At 52.9% G+C, this 19,154-nt stretch overlaps 1 protein-coding gene across 1 annotated transcript; it reads right to left on the bottom strand.

Annotated features, from left to right (window-relative positions):
• Positions 1 to 1,849: 1,849 nt before the first annotated feature.
• Positions 1,850 to 17,956, bottom strand: TRPV4 (transient receptor potential cation channel subfamily V member 4). The gene is made up of 15 exons (XM_066609541.1): positions 17,580 to 17,956; positions 16,671 to 16,843; positions 16,355 to 16,507; positions 15,460 to 15,600; positions 14,426 to 14,724; positions 6,859 to 7,038; positions 6,613 to 6,771; positions 6,437 to 6,529; positions 6,091 to 6,164; positions 5,464 to 5,629; positions 5,055 to 5,121; positions 3,598 to 3,914; positions 3,358 to 3,485; positions 2,836 to 2,957; positions 1,850 to 2,550 (listed from the first exon to the last, which is right to left on the bottom strand). The coding sequence occupies exons 1-15, from the start codon at positions 17,954 to 17,956 to the stop codon at positions 2,393 to 2,395; spliced, it is 2,607 nt and encodes an 868-aa protein (XP_066465638.1). The 3' UTR covers positions 1,850 to 2,392.
• Between the last annotated feature and the right edge of the window lie 1,198 nt (positions 17,957 to 19,154).

Genomic DNA, 19,154 nt, shown 5'->3' with positions numbered 1-19,154 from the left:
TGCGCAGAAGGGTTGTTTTTTTAGGGCATGCACCTGAATGATTCCCCAGTTACTCCTCTTAATTGCGCTGGTCTCTTGGTGGGAGGAAGCCAGCCCTGTCTGTGGCACGGTTAGGCGATGCCTGGCTACAAAGGAGCTCCCTCAAACGCCTTCACCCTCTTCCCCTGCTGCCCTTCCGGCCTGAAACTCTCTCTGAAAACACATGTGTGGTGCCACCTCTCTTACTGCCTCTGGTTCTTCCTCCAAACTCGACTTGGGGCAACTGAGCCCAAGGCCGTGCCACTGAGGCAGTTGCGTCTCTAGCCCCTGCTGCCTCTTCCTTCTCTACCTCTCCTGTGGCTGCTGGTCGACTGGAAGCTCCTCGGGGCAGAGCTGTGTACTTTGCACAGCACCAGATGATGTGACAGTGGAGGTTCAGAAACAAGGAAGACATCAGTTGTCTGCTGCCCTTTCAGCCCCGGAGAGCCGGCCTTTGCATCACCCTCTGGTCTGGGCTGCCCTCTTGTGGTGAGTAAGTCCTGTTTCCCCGCGCACAGCAGGAATGTGACACTTCGCTGTGTGAAAGTGTCGGCATGGTATAAACTAACCAGTATACCGCCCCCTATTCCAACAGCCCCCTCCAGCTTATACATAGCCAAATAACCAGAAACACAACAACTGCCTTACGCAACAAAAAAGGGGGTTTTCTTAACATAAAACCGACCTGTGAGACTGATTGCTCTGAGAGCAAATGAGGTGGTGTTGTGAGATAGCAGTGAACCAATAAGGTGTTGGTAGGAGTCAGCTCTCATTCCCTTGTATCAGAGCTAATACTAGAACTTGTGTGTCGCCAGGTCGGCCACTGGAGTATGGTTGGTTACTGATTTGTTGGGCGATGTATAAGTGAGTGGGGTTGACACCAACCCTGGTGAAGCCAGTGCATTTAGGCTGTGTGTATGAGACTGTAATTTATTCTATAGGGTCTGGTACAGGAAGTGGTCCACTGTGGGGGGGGGGGGTGATGGGATGAGCTCTCCCACCAGGTGAGTCAAACCCTAGTGACACCTCTGCCTGGGTCCAGATCTTTGTGTAACTTTCCCAGCCAATGACTCTACTGTGTGTGTTTGTATCTGCAGGTTCCTCCAGTATCTGGCTTGGGGGCTCAGGAGGTGTTTAAGAACGTAAGAACAGCCCGACTGGATCAGGCCATAGGCCCATCTAGTCCAGCTTCCTGTATCTCACAGCGGCCCACCAAATGCCCCAGGGAGCACACCAGATAACAAGAGACCTGCAAGGCTTCCTGGGAATTGTAGTTAAGAACATAAGAACAGCCCCACTGGATCAGGCCATAGACCCATCTAGTCCAGCTTCCTGTATCTCACAGCAGCCCACCAAACGCCCCAGGGAGCACACCAGATAACAAGAGACCTGCATCCTGGTGCCCACCCTAGCATCTGACGTAGCCCATTTCTAAAATCAGGAGGTTGCACATACACATCATGGCTTGTAGCCCGTAATGGATTTTTCCTCCAGAAACTTGTCCAATCCCCTTTTAAAGGGGTCCAGGCCAGATGCCGTCACCACATCCTGTGGCAAGGAGTTCCACAGACCAATTGGCTCTGTACCCGATGCCACCGTTCAGCAACGGACTGCAGGTTTCTCGTTAGAAAGCTAAGCTCTAAGCCTGCCGTGCTGATGGAGATGAACTGAGCAACACTCCCAAGCCAGGCATTCCCCACAGGACCTCAAGCAGCTGATCTCACATGCTGAAGACAGGACAGGAGACAGGTGAGGTGCGCTTGCTTTTATTACTAAATAAATAGATTTGGAGAAAACCTTTTGTGCAAAATAAAAACCGTGTGTCATAAGAGGCCGCAACCCTTGGCAGAATGGACTTCTAACGCCCCTCGGTCCCTGGCACACCACTCCATAAATGCACTCAGAATTTGGAGCACCCTTTTCTGAAAAGACAAAGCCTGAGAGAGCGGAGAGGGGAGCAGCTTCTTGGTTTGGCAGCACCCACTGTGGCAACATCCTGGCCTCGCATCCCACTCTCGCAGGGCAAAGTTTTTTTTATGGCTTCTGGACATTTGTGCTTTGGTACAGAATTTGGCATTCTGAGAACTGTAGTGTTTTGCTCTTAAAGCAAGTTTCTAGCCCTAAAGGCTATGCAGGAAAGCTGGAAAACAGGCAGGTTCTGGTCCACTTGAAAGCCTGGAACTTGCTTGTCCCCTGCATGTTGGCTTTGGGCAGGTTAGAGCTCCTCCCAGGTGTAAGAAGTACAGGAAGCACCATCCATAGTTGATCCAAGGGCTACTGTTGTCCGAGGCCGGGGGCAGGAGAGACCTGGCTGCAGTAAGGCACTGAGCATTCCTAGGCTGGAGACTGGCCCAGCAACAGTCCTTCCCAGCACCTAGATATGGGAGTCCTCCTTTCTCCAGTTCTGGGGGTAGCTCAGCTTGCGCTCATTCACCGCAGAGGAGTCCATGCTGTCAAGTGGGACCACCACCTCCTCGGGGTGGGAATTCTTGTTCAGCTCCACCACCCGCGGCACCACCGTTGACCAGCGATCTGCACTCAGAGACAGCAACGCGGAGAAAATATTCTGGTTGTTCAGACAGAGGGAAAATCAGCCCCCCCCCACCCAGTCCTGCATATCTGCTGCTTAGTTTCCCCCCTGCCACATATACTTTAATCCTCACGATGTGTTGTAGCCAAGCATAAGGCTCTGTAAAGGCTCAGCTCCCTGCTTTGTGCGCAAACGCTCTCTCTCTCGCTCTCTCTCTCTCACACACACACAGAGTCAGCTCCCAGGGCACGTGTGCCCTCTTATCTTGAGTGGGTCTGGCTACTCACCCCTTCGCAGTCGGCCCACTGTGTGGGAGAAACCGTAGTACTGGTAGGTCTCATTTTTGCCAGGATCCTCATTAATGATGCCCAGGTTCTGGTTCCAGTGAGACCAGTTCACCTCATCCACCCTGCAAAGAAAGAAACAGAGAAGTGGCAGTGGAGAGGAAACTTGGGTTCCCCTGGAGAAGCAGAAGGGCAACCGTTCACATGGCCGCATCCTGTATTAAAGGGGAAACTGCTGCTTCTTCCCCTTGAAGGGGTCGTGCAGGAGCTTCAAAGACTCCTTTAAAACCAAACTCACCTGCCCCGAGCTTAAGGATAGAAGAGGCACTTCCTCCAATGAGGGGGAGACTTGCAGAACCAGCCAGTTTATACAAGCTCATTTTTTTAAAAATGAGCTTAATTGTATTCAGGCTCCAGAATTTCACTTTCCTGATTTCCGGCAGGTCACTAGCTCCAGGCCTACTCCCCAAACCGCAGCTTTTGCCAGCCCCTCCTTCCCCACCAGCACAGTCTGTGCAGACTTACCTGAAGCACCACCGCCGGTCAGGCGTCCCATCCAAGGACCTTCCAACAGTGACCATCTCTCCTGAACGGAAGGCTTTCCGCACAAAGACAGGGAAGGACCTCTCGATGTCCAGGATGGTGGTCGCCCACTGTCGGGGAAGGAGGCAAGGGAGAGGTCAACACCCAGGCGCACGCGTGACATCTCTGAAGAAAGCCTTCCCAAAGTCTGCCTAGCAGGGCGGTTGTGTGTGTTGCACGCACCTGCAGCTTCCAGATCTGCTTGCTCTTCTTGGAGACCTGGCCCACCGTCTCTCCCATGAGGGCAATCAACATGTTCAGCAGGAGGACGAAGGTGAGGATGATGTAGGTGACGAGGAGGATGACGAAGACCCCAGGGTACTTGGCGTTCTCGATCATCTCCAGGTCCCCCATGCCGATGGTCAGCTTGAAGAGGTCCAGGAGGAACGTGCTGAAAGTGGCGCTGTTGCGGCAGGACGGGTAGGCGGGGGCCGTGCAGTTGGAGCCGTCCTCGCTGCAGGACCCTGTGCTGGGGCAGGGGTTCAGCAGGGAGACCAGAGCTGCAAAGCAGAATGGGGGGGCAGGACCATGAAGCTCTACAATGAGCAAGGCTGCCCTTTTCCTTCCTCAAGGCCTCACCCTCCTAAACTGCAAGCAGCCGTTCTCCTGACAGGCCACTGGATTTAGACGTCTTCGGAAAGAGGTTAAAATATGGAACCCAGCAAGTTCCTGCATCGCATTATCACTGCAAGATGTTTATCTTTCAAAAATGCAACTAATTAGGACTCTAAAAATTAACGTTGGGTCATGGCCCCTCTGTCACGGCTCTCCCCCCCCCCTTTTTGGAGGCAACACTGACAGGGAGCAGGATCTGCTCTGGAGTGCTGGGACCCCAGTTTTAGAGTTAGGATGTGTTGGGAACCTGCCGGAAGGGGTGTCATTAATGGGTAAGTGATGTCATCAGTTTAGGCTTCAAGCCTCAGCTGGGAGCAGCCGGAGGTCCCGTTGCGCTCATGGGTCACGCAGTGTGCTCCTACTGGTAACTTTGCAGAGCTTGGAAGCCAAACATTCCAGCCTGGAAGTCAAAGCAGACTTCGGCCCTTCTCTACACAGCCCTCCCCCTTTCCAACATCCCATCTTCTCACCTACTCAGGGCAAAGAACCAGGCCCCTCTCCCACCGGGAGCCCACTGGCTCTGTGCCCTGCATTTTCAGTGGCAGCTGAGCTAGATGCTGTGAGACCACCCAGTGGGTCCTGACCCACCTTCTCACCTACTCAGGGCAAAGAACCAGGCCTCTCTCCCACCGGGAGCCCACCAGCTCTGTGCCCTGCATTTTCAGTTCTGCGTTTTCAGTGGTGGCGGAGCTAGATGCTGTGAGACCACCCAGTGGGTCCTGACCCACAGATGGAGAGGTTTTAATTTCTCAGATGGAGCTGTTTTAATGTTTCTGTCACTGTGTGGCTTCATTTTAAGCCTTGTTGATCATCGTTCAGAAGCGATAACATGATGCGGGAACTGCTGGATTCAATATTTCATAGCCTGGATGTTTTTTTTTAAAACCTCAAAATATGTATATTTGAAAACAGGCTGTTGCGATTATTTGCACAGGGAACAGAATTAAGGGAATGCAGGGGCTGCATGAATCTTGGTCGGCCGAACTGGAAGGCTCTGCCTGCCCCCCTCCCACCACTGGTCTCACCTGAGGCGTAGCCAATCATGAAAAGCACGTAGACAAGCAGGAACCGGAAAAGATCTTTGAAGAGAATCTGTAAAGTGGGGAGAGGGAGGGCGAGTCAGAGCCCTTGTTCGGGGAAGTCATGGAGCCACTTGGAAAGGCAGCTGCTTCTGGGGGGGGGAGCCTCCCTGCCTAGCGAGACAAACCACACCTGCACTCCCCAGGCTGGGCCCCCACCATCACTTCTAGGTGCGACCTTACACAGCCTCCTGGGGCCTAGCAATGTTGACCACTAATAAAAAAGCATGTGCAGAGTGCTTTCTCTGGGGAAAGTCTGCCACCTCAGTCACAGTGGCTTTAAGGAAGTTGTGGGCCCCACTAGCTATCTGTTTGGGGACACAGCGGTGCCTCCTTTCTCCCTGGGCCCCCTCACCTTCTGGATCATGATGCTGTAGGTCCCTGTCAGCTTGAGGCCGCGGGTGAAGTAGAGCGCGTTCATCCAGCCCAGCACCAGTGCAAAGACCATGACGGCCAGGTAGGCTTCGATGCCTGCCAGGTACAAGGCTGCGGCTACCAGCACCAGGACTGAGTAGATGAAGCTGGAGAACAGGTAGGCCAAGAGAGCAGGGCGCTGTCAGGGTTGGCTGCAGCCAAAAGGTCCCTCACACCCAGCACAGTTTCCAAGCAGAGCTGCTCTGCTACCTCACACTGAGAAATGGTTGGTTGGCAACCTTCAGTCTCAAAAGACTGTGGTATAAGCCTACAGCACCCGGTATTCCCAGGTGGTCTCCCATCCAAGTACTAACCAGGCCTGACCCTGCTTAGCTTCCGAGATCAGACGAGATCGGGAGATAGATCGTTAGATCGGGAGATATCGTTAGACAATACTGCAAGATCTGAGCACCAGGCTGGTTGGAGTGATCCAAGTTTCCACCCAACAGCCTGGAACCGCCCACAAAAGCTGCAGCTGCACCATGCCTGCCAACCAGTCCTCAAGCCTGTGGGGGGTCTGACTCTGCAGCACCCACCAAGGAGCTGCCCGGGGATCCCCTTTACTCACTAGAGTAGCTGAAAGGAGCCGTCTATGAAGAAGGAGTTCACGCCCGGACACTTCTTCATAAACAGGTCTTTGATCTGGGGAGGAGAAGGGAGTGCAAAGTCAAGGCTGGGACGATGGCAAAGCAGCCCTGCAAGAGACTCCAGGCCAGAGTCCAAACCCTGGAAGCTTCTCTCAGAACGGGCACTTCCAGGCTGCAGGTTTGCAGTGTCTCCAGAGGCAAAGCAGCTCTGCCTGTGAAGGGCAGGGAGGACAGTTTATTGCTTGTTGGGGAGAGGAAGGGAAGCCTCTGTGCAGCAGACAGCCCAGGTGCAAAGGGGGAACCCAGTGCAAGCAGAGCCCCACTTACGTTGGTGAAGAAGAAGAGGACCCCCGTGAACAGCGTGATGATCTCCCCAGCCAGGCGCAGGTAGTCCGTGGTGGTGGTGTAGGGGTGCGGGGGCTGGAGGGGAGAGAGACAGCGCTGTGAAGCCGCCCCATGGGAAGTCTGGCTGGCAGAAAAGAGCCGAGAGCCGCAGTACTCACGATGCCCTGCAGGGGGCGGTAGTAGGCCACCAGGGTGAAGATGACCATTGCGCAGAGGTAGGAGACGACGCTGATGTAGAAGGAGACTGCACCAAATTTCCGCCACTTGTCCCGCAGCAGTTCGTTGATGGGCTCCACAGCCAGCATCTCGTGGCGGTTCTGGGGAGCAGGACAAGGATACTGCAGGAGTCCACCTGACTGGCAGGAGGCACTCCTGCTCACCACGGCCTCCCCCCCAACCCTCACCTCAATCTTGCTGTTGTAAACAAGGATCTCCAGCACAGACACTTCCTCGCCACACGTGTCCAGGGAGGAAAGGTCATACAGGGAGGAGTAGACGGGGCCATAGGCCCAGTCCTTGAACTTGCGGGAGAGGTGGCGGGCGTCCTCGTCCTTGATCTCCCGACGGATGATGTGCTGGAAGATCTGCCAGGGAGGGAAGGACAAGGGCATCAGGAAGGCCGCAGCACGGGGGACCAGCCCCAAGGACAAGATGTGGTGGGAAGAGACTGGAGGACAGCCCAAAGGGAGGAGCCAGAGAGATATGCAAATATCTACCGCCTACCTAGTGCCTATCTAGTACCTACCTACTGCCTACCAACTGCCTATATAGCACCTATATAACACCTATCTAGGGCATATGCAACATTATCTAGCGCCTACCTACTGCCTAGCTAGTGCCTCTATAGCACCTATATAACACCTATCTAGTGCACATGCATTATTCTAGTGCCTACCTAGCGCCTACCTACCACCTATCTAGCACCTATCTACCGCCTACTTAGCACCTACATACCGCCTATCTAGCACCTACCTACCGCCTATCTAGAGCCTACCAACCACCTATACAGCACCAATTTAGTGCATATCCAGCATCTAGCTAATGCCTATCTACCACCTATCCAGCCCCTACCTAGCACACACCTACTGCCTACTTAGTACATATATACCACCTATTTACTGCCTATCTAGCGCCTACTTAGCACCTACACACCGCCTATCTAACGCCTATCTAGCGCCTACTTAGCACCTACACACCGCCTATCTAACGCCTATCTAGCGCCTACTTAGCACCTACATACCGCCTATCTAGCGCCTACTTAGCACCTACTTACCACCTATCTACCGCCTACTTAGCACCTACATACCGCCTATCTTGTGCCTACTTAGCACTTACATACCGCCTATCTAGTGCCTACCTAGCACCTACATACTGCCTAGCACCTATCTAGCGCCTACTTAGCACCTACATACTGCCTATCTAGCGCCTACTCAGTGGCTACTTAGCGCCTATCTAGTGCCTACTTACTGCCTATCTAGCACCTACTTAGCACCTACATACCGCCTATCTAGCACCTACTGATTGCCTATCTATCGCCTACTTAGCACCTACATACTACCTATCTAGTGCCTACTCAGCGCCTACTTAGCGCCTATCTAGCGCCTACTTACTGCCTACCTAGCGCCTACTTAGAACCTACATACTGCCTATCTAGCACCTACTTAGCACCTACTTACCGCCTATCTAGCGCCTACTCCGCCTATCTAGCGCCTACTTACCGCCTATCTAGCGCCTACTTAGCACCTACATACCGCCTATCTAGCACCTACTTAGCACCTACTTACCCCCTATCTTGCACCTACTTAGCACCTACATACCGCCTATGTTGTGCCTACTTAGCACTTACATACCACCTATCTAGCACCTACTTAGCACCTACATACTGCCTATCTAGCGCCTACTTAGTGCCTATCTAGCGCCTACTTACCGCCTATATAGCACCTACTTAGCACCTACATACCGCCTATCTAGCACCTACTTAGCACCTACATACTGCCTATCTAGCACCTATATAACACTTATAGTATCTATATAACATCTAGTGCATCTGCTACATCATTCTAGCGCATATCTAGTGCCTATCTACCACCTACCTACTGCCTATCTAGCATCTATCTAGTGCATATGCAACATCTAGCTAGCGCCTACCTACTGCCTATTTAGCACCTACATACCACCTATCTATTGCCTATCTAGCGCCTAATTAGCACCTACATACCGCCTATCTATTGCCTTTCTAGCGCCTACTTAGCACCTACTTAACGCCAATATATTGCCTATCTAACACCTACTTAGCACCTACTTAATGCCAATCTAGCGCCTACTTAGCACCTACTTAACGCCGATCTAGCACCTACTTAGCACCTACATACCGCCTATCTTGTGCCTACTTAGCACTTACATACCGCCTATCTAGCGCCTACTTAGAACCTACATACTGCCTATCTAGCACCTACTCAGCGCCTACTTAGCGCCTATCTAGCGCCTACTTACTGCCTACTTAGCAGCTACATACCGCCTATCTAGCACCTACTTAGCACCTACTGACTGCCTATCTAGCGCTTACTTAGCACCTACATACTACCTATCTAGCGCCTACTCAGTGCCTACTTAGCACCTATCTAGCGCCTACTTACTGCCTATCTAGCGCCTACTTAGCACCTACATACCGCCTATCTAGCGCCTACTTATCACCTACCTACCGCCTATCTAGCGCCTACTTAGCACCTCCATACCACCTATCTAGCGCCTAAGCACCTACATACCGCCTATCTAGCACCTACTTAGCACCTACTTACCACCTATCTAGCACCTACTTAGCGCCTACTTACCGCCTATCTAGCGCCTACTTACTGCCAATCTAGCGCCAACTCAGCGCCTATCTAGCGCCTACTTACTGCCTATCTAGTGCCTACTTAGCACCTACATACCACCTATCTAGCACCTACTTACCACCTATCTAGCGCCTACTTAGCACCTACTGACTGCCTATCTAGCGCCTACTTAGCACCTACATACCGCCTATCTAGCTCCTACTTAGCACCTACATACTGCCTATCTACCGCCTATCTAGCGTCAACTTAGCACCTACTTACCGCCTATCTAGCGCCTGCTTAGCACCTACTTACTGCCTATCTAGCGCCTACTTAGCACCTACATACTGCCTATCCAGCGCCTACTCAGCGCCTATCTAGCGCCTACTTACCGCCTATCTAGCGCCTACTTAGCGCCTACTTACCCCGTATCTAGCGCCTACTTAGTGCCTACTTACCGCCTATCTAGCGCCTACTTAGCACCTACATACTGCCTATCCAGCGCCTACTCAGCACCTACTTGGCGCCTATCTAGCACCTGCTTAGCACCTACATACCGCCTATCTAGCGCCTACTTAGCACCTACATACTGCCTATCTAGCACCTACTTAGCGCCTAAGCACCTGCATACCGCCTATCTAGCAACTACTTAGCACCTACTTACCGCTTATCTAGCACCTACTTAGCACCTACTTACTGCCTATCTAGCGCGTACTTAGCGCCTACTTTCCGCCTATCTAGTGCCTACTTAGCACCTACATACTGCCTATCTAGCGCCTACTTACCGCCTATCTAGCGCCTACTTAGCACCTACTTACCGCCTATCTAGTGCCTACTTAGCATCTACATACTGCCTATCTAGCGCCTACTCAGCACCTACTTAGCGCCTATCTAGCGCCTGCTTAGCACCTACATACCGCCTATCTAGCGCCTACTTAGCACCTACATACCGCCTATCTAGCACCTACTTAGCGCCTAAGCTCCTGCATACCGCCTATCTAGCGCCTACTTAGCACCTACATACTGCCTATCTAGCACCTATATAACACATATAGTACCTATATAACATCTAGTGCATCAGCTACATCATTCTAGCACATATCTAGTACCTATCTACCACCTACCTACTGCCTATCTAGCATCTATCTAGTACATATGCAGCATCTAGCTAGCGCCTACCTACTGCCTATTTAGCACCTACATACCACCTATCTATTGCCTATCTAGCGCCTACTTAGCACCTACATACCACCTATCGCCTATCTAGCGCCTACATACCGCCTATCTAAAGCCTATCTAGCGCCTACTTAGCACCTACATACCGCCTATCGCCTATCTAGCGCCTACATACCGCCTATCTAAAGCCTATCTAGCGCCTACTTAGCACCTACTTACCGCCTAGCTAGCGCCTACTTACCGCCTACCTAGCGCCTACTTAGCACCCACATACCGCCTACCTAGCGCCTACTTAGCACCCACATACCGCCTATCTAGCACCTACTTAGCACCTACTGACTGCCTATCTAGCGCCTACTTAGCACCTACATACTACCTATCTAGCGCCTACTCAGTGCCTACTTAGCGCCTATCTAGCGCCTACTTACTGCCTATCTAGCACCTACTTAGCACCTACATACTGCCTATCTAGCGCCTACTTAGCACCTATCTAGCGCCTACTTAGCACCTACATACTGCCTATCTAGCACCTACTTACTGCCTATCTAGCACCTACTTAGTGCCTACTTACCGCCTATCTAGCGCCTACTCACCGCCTATCTAGCGCCTACTTACCGCCTATCTAGCGCCTAAGCACCTACATACCGCCTATCTAGCACCTACTTAGCACCTATATACCGCCTATCAAACGTCAACCTACCGCCTAACACCTATCTACCATTTATCTAGCGCCTATCTAGCATCTACCTACCATCTACCTAGCACCTATCTAGCGCCTACCTACTGCCTATCTAGCGCCTATGTAGCACCTATATAACACCTATCTAGTGCACATGCAACATCTAGCACCTATATAGCGCCTATCTTCCTAGCACCTATCTAGTGCCTATCTAGCACCAAATGCCTATATAACGCCTATCTACTGCAGCTGCAATATCTATCTTGCATCTATATAGCGCCTAATATCTATATAACACCCATGTAGCACCTACCTATTGCCTATGCAGCATCTATCTAACACCTATCTACCACCTGTCTAATACCTACCTACCACCTATCGCCTATATAGCGCCTATTTAGTGCATATGCAACATCTATCTAGCACTTATATAGCACCTATCACCTGTCTAATGCCAATCTTGCACCTATCTAACACCTATCTAGCACCTATGCAATATGTCTAGCACCTATATAGCACCTATCTAACACCTATCTAATGCCTATTTAGCACCTATCTAACTATCTAGTGCCTAGCGCCTTTATAGCACCTATATAATGCCAATCTAACACCTATATAACACCTATCTAGTGCCTATGCAACATCTATCTAGCATCTATATAGTGCCTATCTAACACCTATCTAGCGCCTGTCTAGCACTTAGCTACAGAGCCTTTCTAGCACCTATCTATTATTATTATTTTATTAATTTATATTCCGTCTTTATGCCCAAAGGGCACACAAGGCGGCTTACAACAATTAAAAATACAACATTAAAAACAATAATTAAAACAATTTAGCAATAATTAAAAAGCTAAACAACAAACCCCGTGGATCCTCATATAAAAAGCAAGAAAGCCAGCCAGCCTGTCAACAATTAAAAGCTTTTTGAAATAAAAACGTCTTCAGTCCACGCCGAAATGTTAGCAAAGAGGGAGCAGTTCTCAATTCTAAGGGGAGGGTATTCCAAAGTTCAGGGGCCACCACCGAGAAGGCCCTCTTCCTGCCCGCCGCCCCTCTCACCTCTCTTGGTGGCAGCACAGTCAAAAGGGCCCCCCCCAGATGATCTAAGAGCCCGGGCAGGATTGTAAGGAAGGAGGCGGTCCCTCAAATACCCCGGACCCGAGCCGTAAAGGGCTTTAAAAGTCAAAACTAGCACCTTGAATTCGGCCCGGAACAGAACCGGCAGCCAGTGTAGCCGCCAGAGCAATGGCTCAACAGAGTCAAACTGACGTGCCCCAGCAACCACACGAGCAGCCGCGTTCTGTACTAGTTGTAATTTCCGGACTGTCTTCAAAGGCAGCCCCACGTAGAGCGCATTGCAATAATCTAATCTAGATGTCACTAGGGCATGGGTTAATGTGGCCAGATCTGCGCAGCTCATGTACGGTCGCAGCTGGCGAATCAGCCAAAGCTGAGCAAAGGCTCCCCTGGCCACTGCTGCCACCTGGGACTCCAGGAGCAGCTGTGGATCCAGGAGAACCCCCAAGCTGCAGACCTGCTCCTTCAGAGGGAGTGCAACCCCATTCAGAGCAGGACGATAGTCCAGCACCCGAGCTGTGGATTTCCGAACCAGGAGCACCTCTGTCTTATCCGGATTTAATTTCAGCTTGTTCGCCCACATCCAGCCCCTAACCGCCTCCAGACAGCGATCCAGGACCCCAACCGCCTCCTCAGAATCAGGGGGAAAGGAGAGATAAAGCTGGGTGTCATCAGCATACTGATGGCAACCCGCTCCAAACCCCAGGATGACCTCTCCCAGCGGCTTCATGTAGATGTTAAAAAGCATGGGGGATAAGATGGAACCCTGCGGCACCCCAAACCTAAGAGGTCGGAGTGCTGAACAGGTGTCCCCCAGCACCACCTTCTGGGATCTACCAGCCAGGAAGGAGTGGAACCACTTCAAAACAGTGCCTCCAAGCCCCAACTCGGCCAGCCGGCCCAGAAGGACACCATGGTCGATGGTGTCGAAGGCCGCTGGGAGGTCCAGCAGGACCAACAGGGACGCACTCCCCCTGTCCATTCCCCGGCGAAGGTCATCCACCAAGGCGACCAAGGCAGTCTCCATCCCGAACCCCGGCGTGAAGCCAGATTGGAATGGGTCCAGATAATCCGTTTCCTCCAGTACCCTCTGAAGCTGGGATGACACCACCCGCTCAGTCACCTTGCCCAGAAACGGCATATTCGAGACCAGCCAAAAGTTGTCTAACTTTCTAGGTGTATCTGCACCTTTCTAGCACCCATATAGCACCTATACAACGCCTATATAGCGCCTATCTAGCCCGTTTAATACCTCTATAGCACCTATATAGGTGTTATATAGGTGCTATATGGGTGCTAGAAAGGTGCTAGATAGGTGCTATATAGGTGTTAAATAGGCACTTTCAATACAAGTAGATACTACCTGCATCACAGTGCTATGTTTTACTTTTGCAGGGTTGCAGGCCTGTGTATTGCACTGGTGTGTAAATGGAAGGATATGTTGCATATTGTTTCTATGTAGGCAATACATTTTCCATGCATGCAGAGATGCATTTATTCTATGCAAATTATTGTCACCTGGCTTGACAGCTAATGGCTCTCTCTAAAAAAAAAACCCACATTATTTTCTCTTCCTGAAATTTGGGGTCTTTGATGTTTCTCCAGACTTATCCTTTCATTTTGGCCACCAGTAGAGATACCCGACATTATTGCCCCCCTTGAAAAAATAGTCGCCCCCCCCCACCTCTAGAATCCTGGCTATGGGCCTGCAGCAGACCCGCCCCAAAAGACCTTGGCCAGTGCACCAGACAAGGAAGACAGCTGCTGGGATCCACCAGTGACCACCAGGTGGAGACCTTCTATCAGTTTTTCTTATCCACCCTTCCTTTTCACTGCCCTGCTCCAGGAGCTCAGGGCAGCCAACTGAGTCCCCCTCTTGTTATCACAACCACTCCGGAAGGCAGGTCCAAGGTCAGCCTGATCAAGAATCTGAACCTGGGTCCTTGTAGTTTGAGACCTGCAGTCCTCCCACTACATCTCCTCTGTCACCAGCATCCCTCCTCCAAGCTTCAGGGAGGTGTCAGTGCCCGGAGCCACAGGCTGGAAATCCCTGCAGAGACTCCTATGAGATGCTTCCTCTCCCTTCCCCATTTCTCCCTTGGGTCAGTGTTGGACTGGGAGCCACCAGGCACACCACGGAGCAAGCCCCACCCCAAGGGGCAGCTGCTGTTTCTCTGAACCACAACCTGCCTTGCCCCCCTGCTCCCAGGAGCCAGTTCTCACCCCAATCTTGCCCGTCTTGGCAGCCATCATGAGGGGCGAGAGGCCATCATTGTTGAGCAGGGCTTCCAGGTTGGTGCTGGGGAAGAGCTTGGCACACTTGATGAGTAGCAGGTCGTACATCTTGGTGACAAACTTGGTGTTCTCACGGGTGTTGTCGGCGATGGCCACCAGGGCGTGGAGCACTGTGTTGCCGCGGGAGTCCTGGCGCCGCAGGTCAGCCTGCTTGTGCGCATTCTCTGTCAGGTAGTGGACGATGTGTGGTTGGTTGGTGCAGGCTGCCAGAGAGAGGGGCAGCTCACCTGGACAGGGGAGGGAGGGAAGGAAGGACCAGGGATAAGAACATAAGAACAGCCCCACTGGATCAGGCCACAGGCCCATCTAGTCCAGCTTCCTGCATCTCACAGCAACCCACCAAATGCCCCAGGGAGCACACCTGGTAACAAGAGACCTCATCCTGGTGCCCTCCCCTGCATCTGGCCTTCTGACATAGCCCATTTCTAAAATCAGGAGATTGCGCATACGCATCATGATTTGTACCCCGTAAGGGATTTTTCCTCCAGAAACTTGTCCAATCCCCTTTTAAAGGCGTCCAGGCCAGTCGCCATCACCACATCCTGTGGCAAAGAGTTCCACAGACCGACCACACGCTGAGTAAAGAAATATTTTCTTTTGTCTGTCCTAACCCGCCCAACACTCAATTTTAGTGGATGTCCCCTGGTTCTGGTGTTATGTGAGAGTGTAAAGAGCATCTCCCTATCCACTCTCCATCCCCTGCATAATTTTGTATGTCTCAATTATGTCCCCCCTCAGGCGTCTCTTTTCTAGGCTGAAGAGGCCCAAACGCCGTAGCCTTTCCTCATAAGGAAGGTGCCCCAGCCCCATAATCATCTCAGTCGCTCTCTTTTGCACCTTTTCCATTTCCACTATGTCTTTTTTGAGATGCAGCGAAATTAAAGGTGCTCCACAGGTTGTGACACTCATTGTGACTGCACAGCTGGGAGGGCTGTGACCACCGGCGTACGACCTGCACTCACCGAAGTAGAAGTAGCCGCCCTCGTCCTTGGGCTGGAAGAAGCGGCCCCGTGCTTGGGCATGGACGTCGGCCCCCTTCTCCACCAGCAGCTCCACGTAGTGCTTGCAGCGTCTCTCAATGGCAATGTGTAGCGCAGTCTGGCCTGCAGGGGCACAGAGGCCACACCAGCCGTGACACTCTGCCCCAGCCACCCTCTCACGTCTCCACCATGCCCAGCGGCTGCCAGGCTCTCTGCCCCAGCATGTTTCTTTGGGACTGGTCCCTTGTGGGTGTATATATACACTCACACATATGTACTTATACACACACACACACACACACACACATATATGTATGTGTATATATGTGCAATAATAATAATTTTACCCCGCCTTTCTCCCCGAAGGGACTCAGGGCGGCTTACAACTGGTTAAAACAGATTAAAAACATAATTTAAAACAAATAAAAAAACAATATGTATCATAAAAACAACACATATCATAAAAACAGCAGTCAGATAAAAAATAGTCAGGTAAAAAGAGCATAGAGCAGCAGCAAATCATAAAAGAATCAGGCCTGTAAAAAATATTAAAAGATGTTAAAAAGGCTGAGAACTCAGAAGGCCTGTTTAAACAGAAGGGTCTTCAGGCCTCGCCGAAAAGTCTCAAGAGAGGGAGCCATTCTTAAGTCAAGGGGAAGGGAGTTCCATAGCGTTGGTGCCACTACTGAGAAGGCCCTGTTTCTTGCCGCCGCCCCACGTACCTCCCTAGGCGGCGGCACTTGCAAAAAGGTCTTCTCTGATGACCTAAGAGGATGGGCCGGATTATACGGGAGTAGGCGATCCACTTTGCCCCAGCCCCAGTCCACTTTGCCTTGGAACCAGGTGAGCCCCCAGCCAGCCAAAGCCTTCCTCCTACCTCTATAGTAGACGTCCCGGAAGGGCGAGTTGATGAACTCGCGCATGTTGCCCGTCTTCTCGGCAATGTCCAGCAAGAGTGGGATGGTGTCGTTCCTGCCATTGCTGAGGTTCAGCAGAGCCTTAGGGAGGCAGGTCTTTCCAGTGGAGGGCTCTGTGGGGCAGGAGAGGGGAGGTCAGAGCCCAGTAGAAGAGGAGGGCAGCGAGACACACACCCCTCTGCCCAGGGCAGCCCTCCTCCACTGGCACCCCCTTGTTCTGAGGCAGGACCCTGAGTTCCGGCACCATCTGGGGACACAAGCACTCCCATCACCCACCTCGAAACTCCTCATCTGTCAGGCGCTTCTTGTGGGTCAGAAGGAAAGGGAGGAGCCCGTCCAGGTCGCTGGTGGAGCCCCGGGAGACAATATCAAAGAGGATGGGCCGGTTGAACACCTTGAGAATGGGGGGCGGGTTGGGGGCAGGACCCTTCGTGCTGGGCCGCTTCTTACTGGGGAGAAGAAAAACATGGCTGAGAAGCTCCAGAGACCACCTGGGACAAGAGGACCAAGCCTGCTCAGTCTGCGTCCTGGGTTGGGAGGGGTCTGATCCCCCACATGGAAGTGGAGGGTTTTGCGCCCATCAGAACTTCCCGCCACAACTGGGAACATTCCTCAAGCAGCCCATTCATTCCTGTGCACACACCTCCTTCTCCCAACCCCCAGGAGCCCAGCCAGCCAGCCTCTGAGTCAAGGGCCAGGACAGGATGACAAGACAAGGAGCTCTTTTGAAGGGGCGTGAGGGTGAAAGAGTCTGGCACCAGCCCAGCACGCCAGTACGAGGCCTTCTCCTTAAGTGGAGCGGGTGGCCATGACCCTTCGGTCACGGTGAGCCCAGGCCTGATTCACAGAGCAGAACTTGCACATCACAGCCTCTGCTCCAGGAAGCAGACACAGGAGGTCGGAGGCAACAGAAGGGCACTCTTCACATGCTCAAGCGCACCCCAGCATATTGTACGGGCGGCAGCAATACTGAAAGCAAACTGTGTTGAGCTCCGTTGCCAGTCACAACAGAGAGTGGACTTTCAGCGTCAGGAGGGGACGAAAGCCCTTCTTGTCAGATCCCCTGAAAGGGTTTTTCACACGGCCAAAAGAGTCTTCAGACGCTTGGTCTGCCAGGACAGGACGGGCCTGGGACACCCCGAGCTGCTGGTCCTCACAGCCTCTCCTCCCTGCCTCCACACTCACTCTGGGACCTTCTTGCGCCGGCGCTTGTTGTCGGTCGGGTGATGGCGGTAGGTGCCGTAGTCAAAGAGGGAGTCCATGGGGGCCTTCTTGGGCCCTGGCACAACAGACGACTCGTAGATGGTGGACTCCAGCAGGTCCATGGGGTTAGGGACGCCCTTCCGAAAGGCCCCCTGGAACTTCATCCTCAGGTTCTGCTTGCCGTCACCTGCGCCCGGCAGGCTGCGCTGGGCCTCCGCCGGGGAGGAGCCGTCCTCGTTCTCAAAGAGGTTGGCCAGCGATGAGAGCGGGAAGGCATCGTTCTGGGGGGAGGCATCGTCGCCGGGGCCCTCGCTGGCTTCCCCGGGGCTGGGGTGAGGCGTTTCCTCGGGGTCCGCCATTGCAGCGGTGGCGGGTCGCAGCTAGTCTGGCGGAGAAAAAAGGAAGCGAGCAGAGGGTTTCATTGGCAAGAGAGAAGTGCTGGGATTGAGGGGGCCGAAAGGCTCCAAGCGCCTGGGGGCTAATTGTGGAGACCGGCTGGTTAAGGAGAGAGGCTCTGCACATGCTCAGGGACTCCCCTCAACACCATTTTTAAATCTCCTTACTGGCTGGTCCCAGATAGGCCAGAAATGTGGTGGTGTAGAAAGGAGAATGGCAAGGGGAGCCCCCCCACCTTAGGGGGCAGGTTCTGGCACACCACTGCGTGGGTGGGGTTAACTGTTCAGCCCCAAAAGCCTGGCATCGTTTGTGCTGAAGTTCTAAGGGTGGGGAGGCTCTCAACCCAAAACAGTCGCAGGCAAAAGGCAAGTTTTATTTCTCTACTATTAAAAAAATGCTGCCACAGCTGAACAGCATTTCATTCAAGGAATATTTTCAAAAGCGCCAAAGGCTTGTCCACCACCCTAAACCTGCACGCTCGGTGGCCAAGACAATGAAAGTCAGGAGCGGCTTCAGTGCTCACTGAGCCACAGGTGTGGACCACGGCCTGCCGGTCTCAGCCGGCACCCCTCACCTCTCCAGCCCCAGTGACTTGCTGCACTGGGCTGGTTTGCTTGAAACACAACGGCACAGAAAGGGTCTGGAAGGTGGAGCAGGTGGCCAGCCATCCCAGGACCGCAGACCCCCCCGTCCCCAAACACCACCCACCTCTGCTGTTAGGTGGGCTGAGCACTGGCCTCGCTCGGTCTCCCAGGCGTAGAGCGGTTCGGGCCAAGAACTCCCAGACGGTGCTGTCCAGGAGAGTGCCTGGGAGGGGGAGCAGCAAGACGGTTTCCTTTGGTGTCACCGGCTGGTCTGCAGCTCCTGCCCGCCCTGCTGCCTGACAGAGCGCCTTTCAGGAGGACGGGGAGCCTGGCGACCGGCCTGCCTCACACCCAGCTGTGGTTGCTGCAGGGCCAGGAACAAGCCTGGCTTTCACTGCTCCTGGAAACACCCGTTTCCAAAACCCCACCCAAAACCCCGTTCCCTCCATGGAGAGAGAGGCCCAGCTGAGCCCCAAAGGAACGTGGTCTGTGTGTCGGAAAGGAGAGTCAGTCGGGGCAAGGGTGGCAAAGGGGGAACGCTCTGCACATGCGCACGAGGCTTCTTTCTCGTTCGCGC

This window comes from Tiliqua scincoides, chromosome 14 (genome assembly GCF_035046505.1).
Source record: "Tiliqua scincoides isolate rTilSci1 chromosome 14, rTilSci1.hap2, whole genome shotgun sequence".
In the NCBI taxonomy this organism is placed as follows: domain Eukaryota; kingdom Metazoa; phylum Chordata; class Lepidosauria; order Squamata; family Scincidae; genus Tiliqua; species Tiliqua scincoides.
Note: the sequence above shows the minus strand (reverse complement) of the source record. Positions and strands in the feature narration are given on the sequence as shown.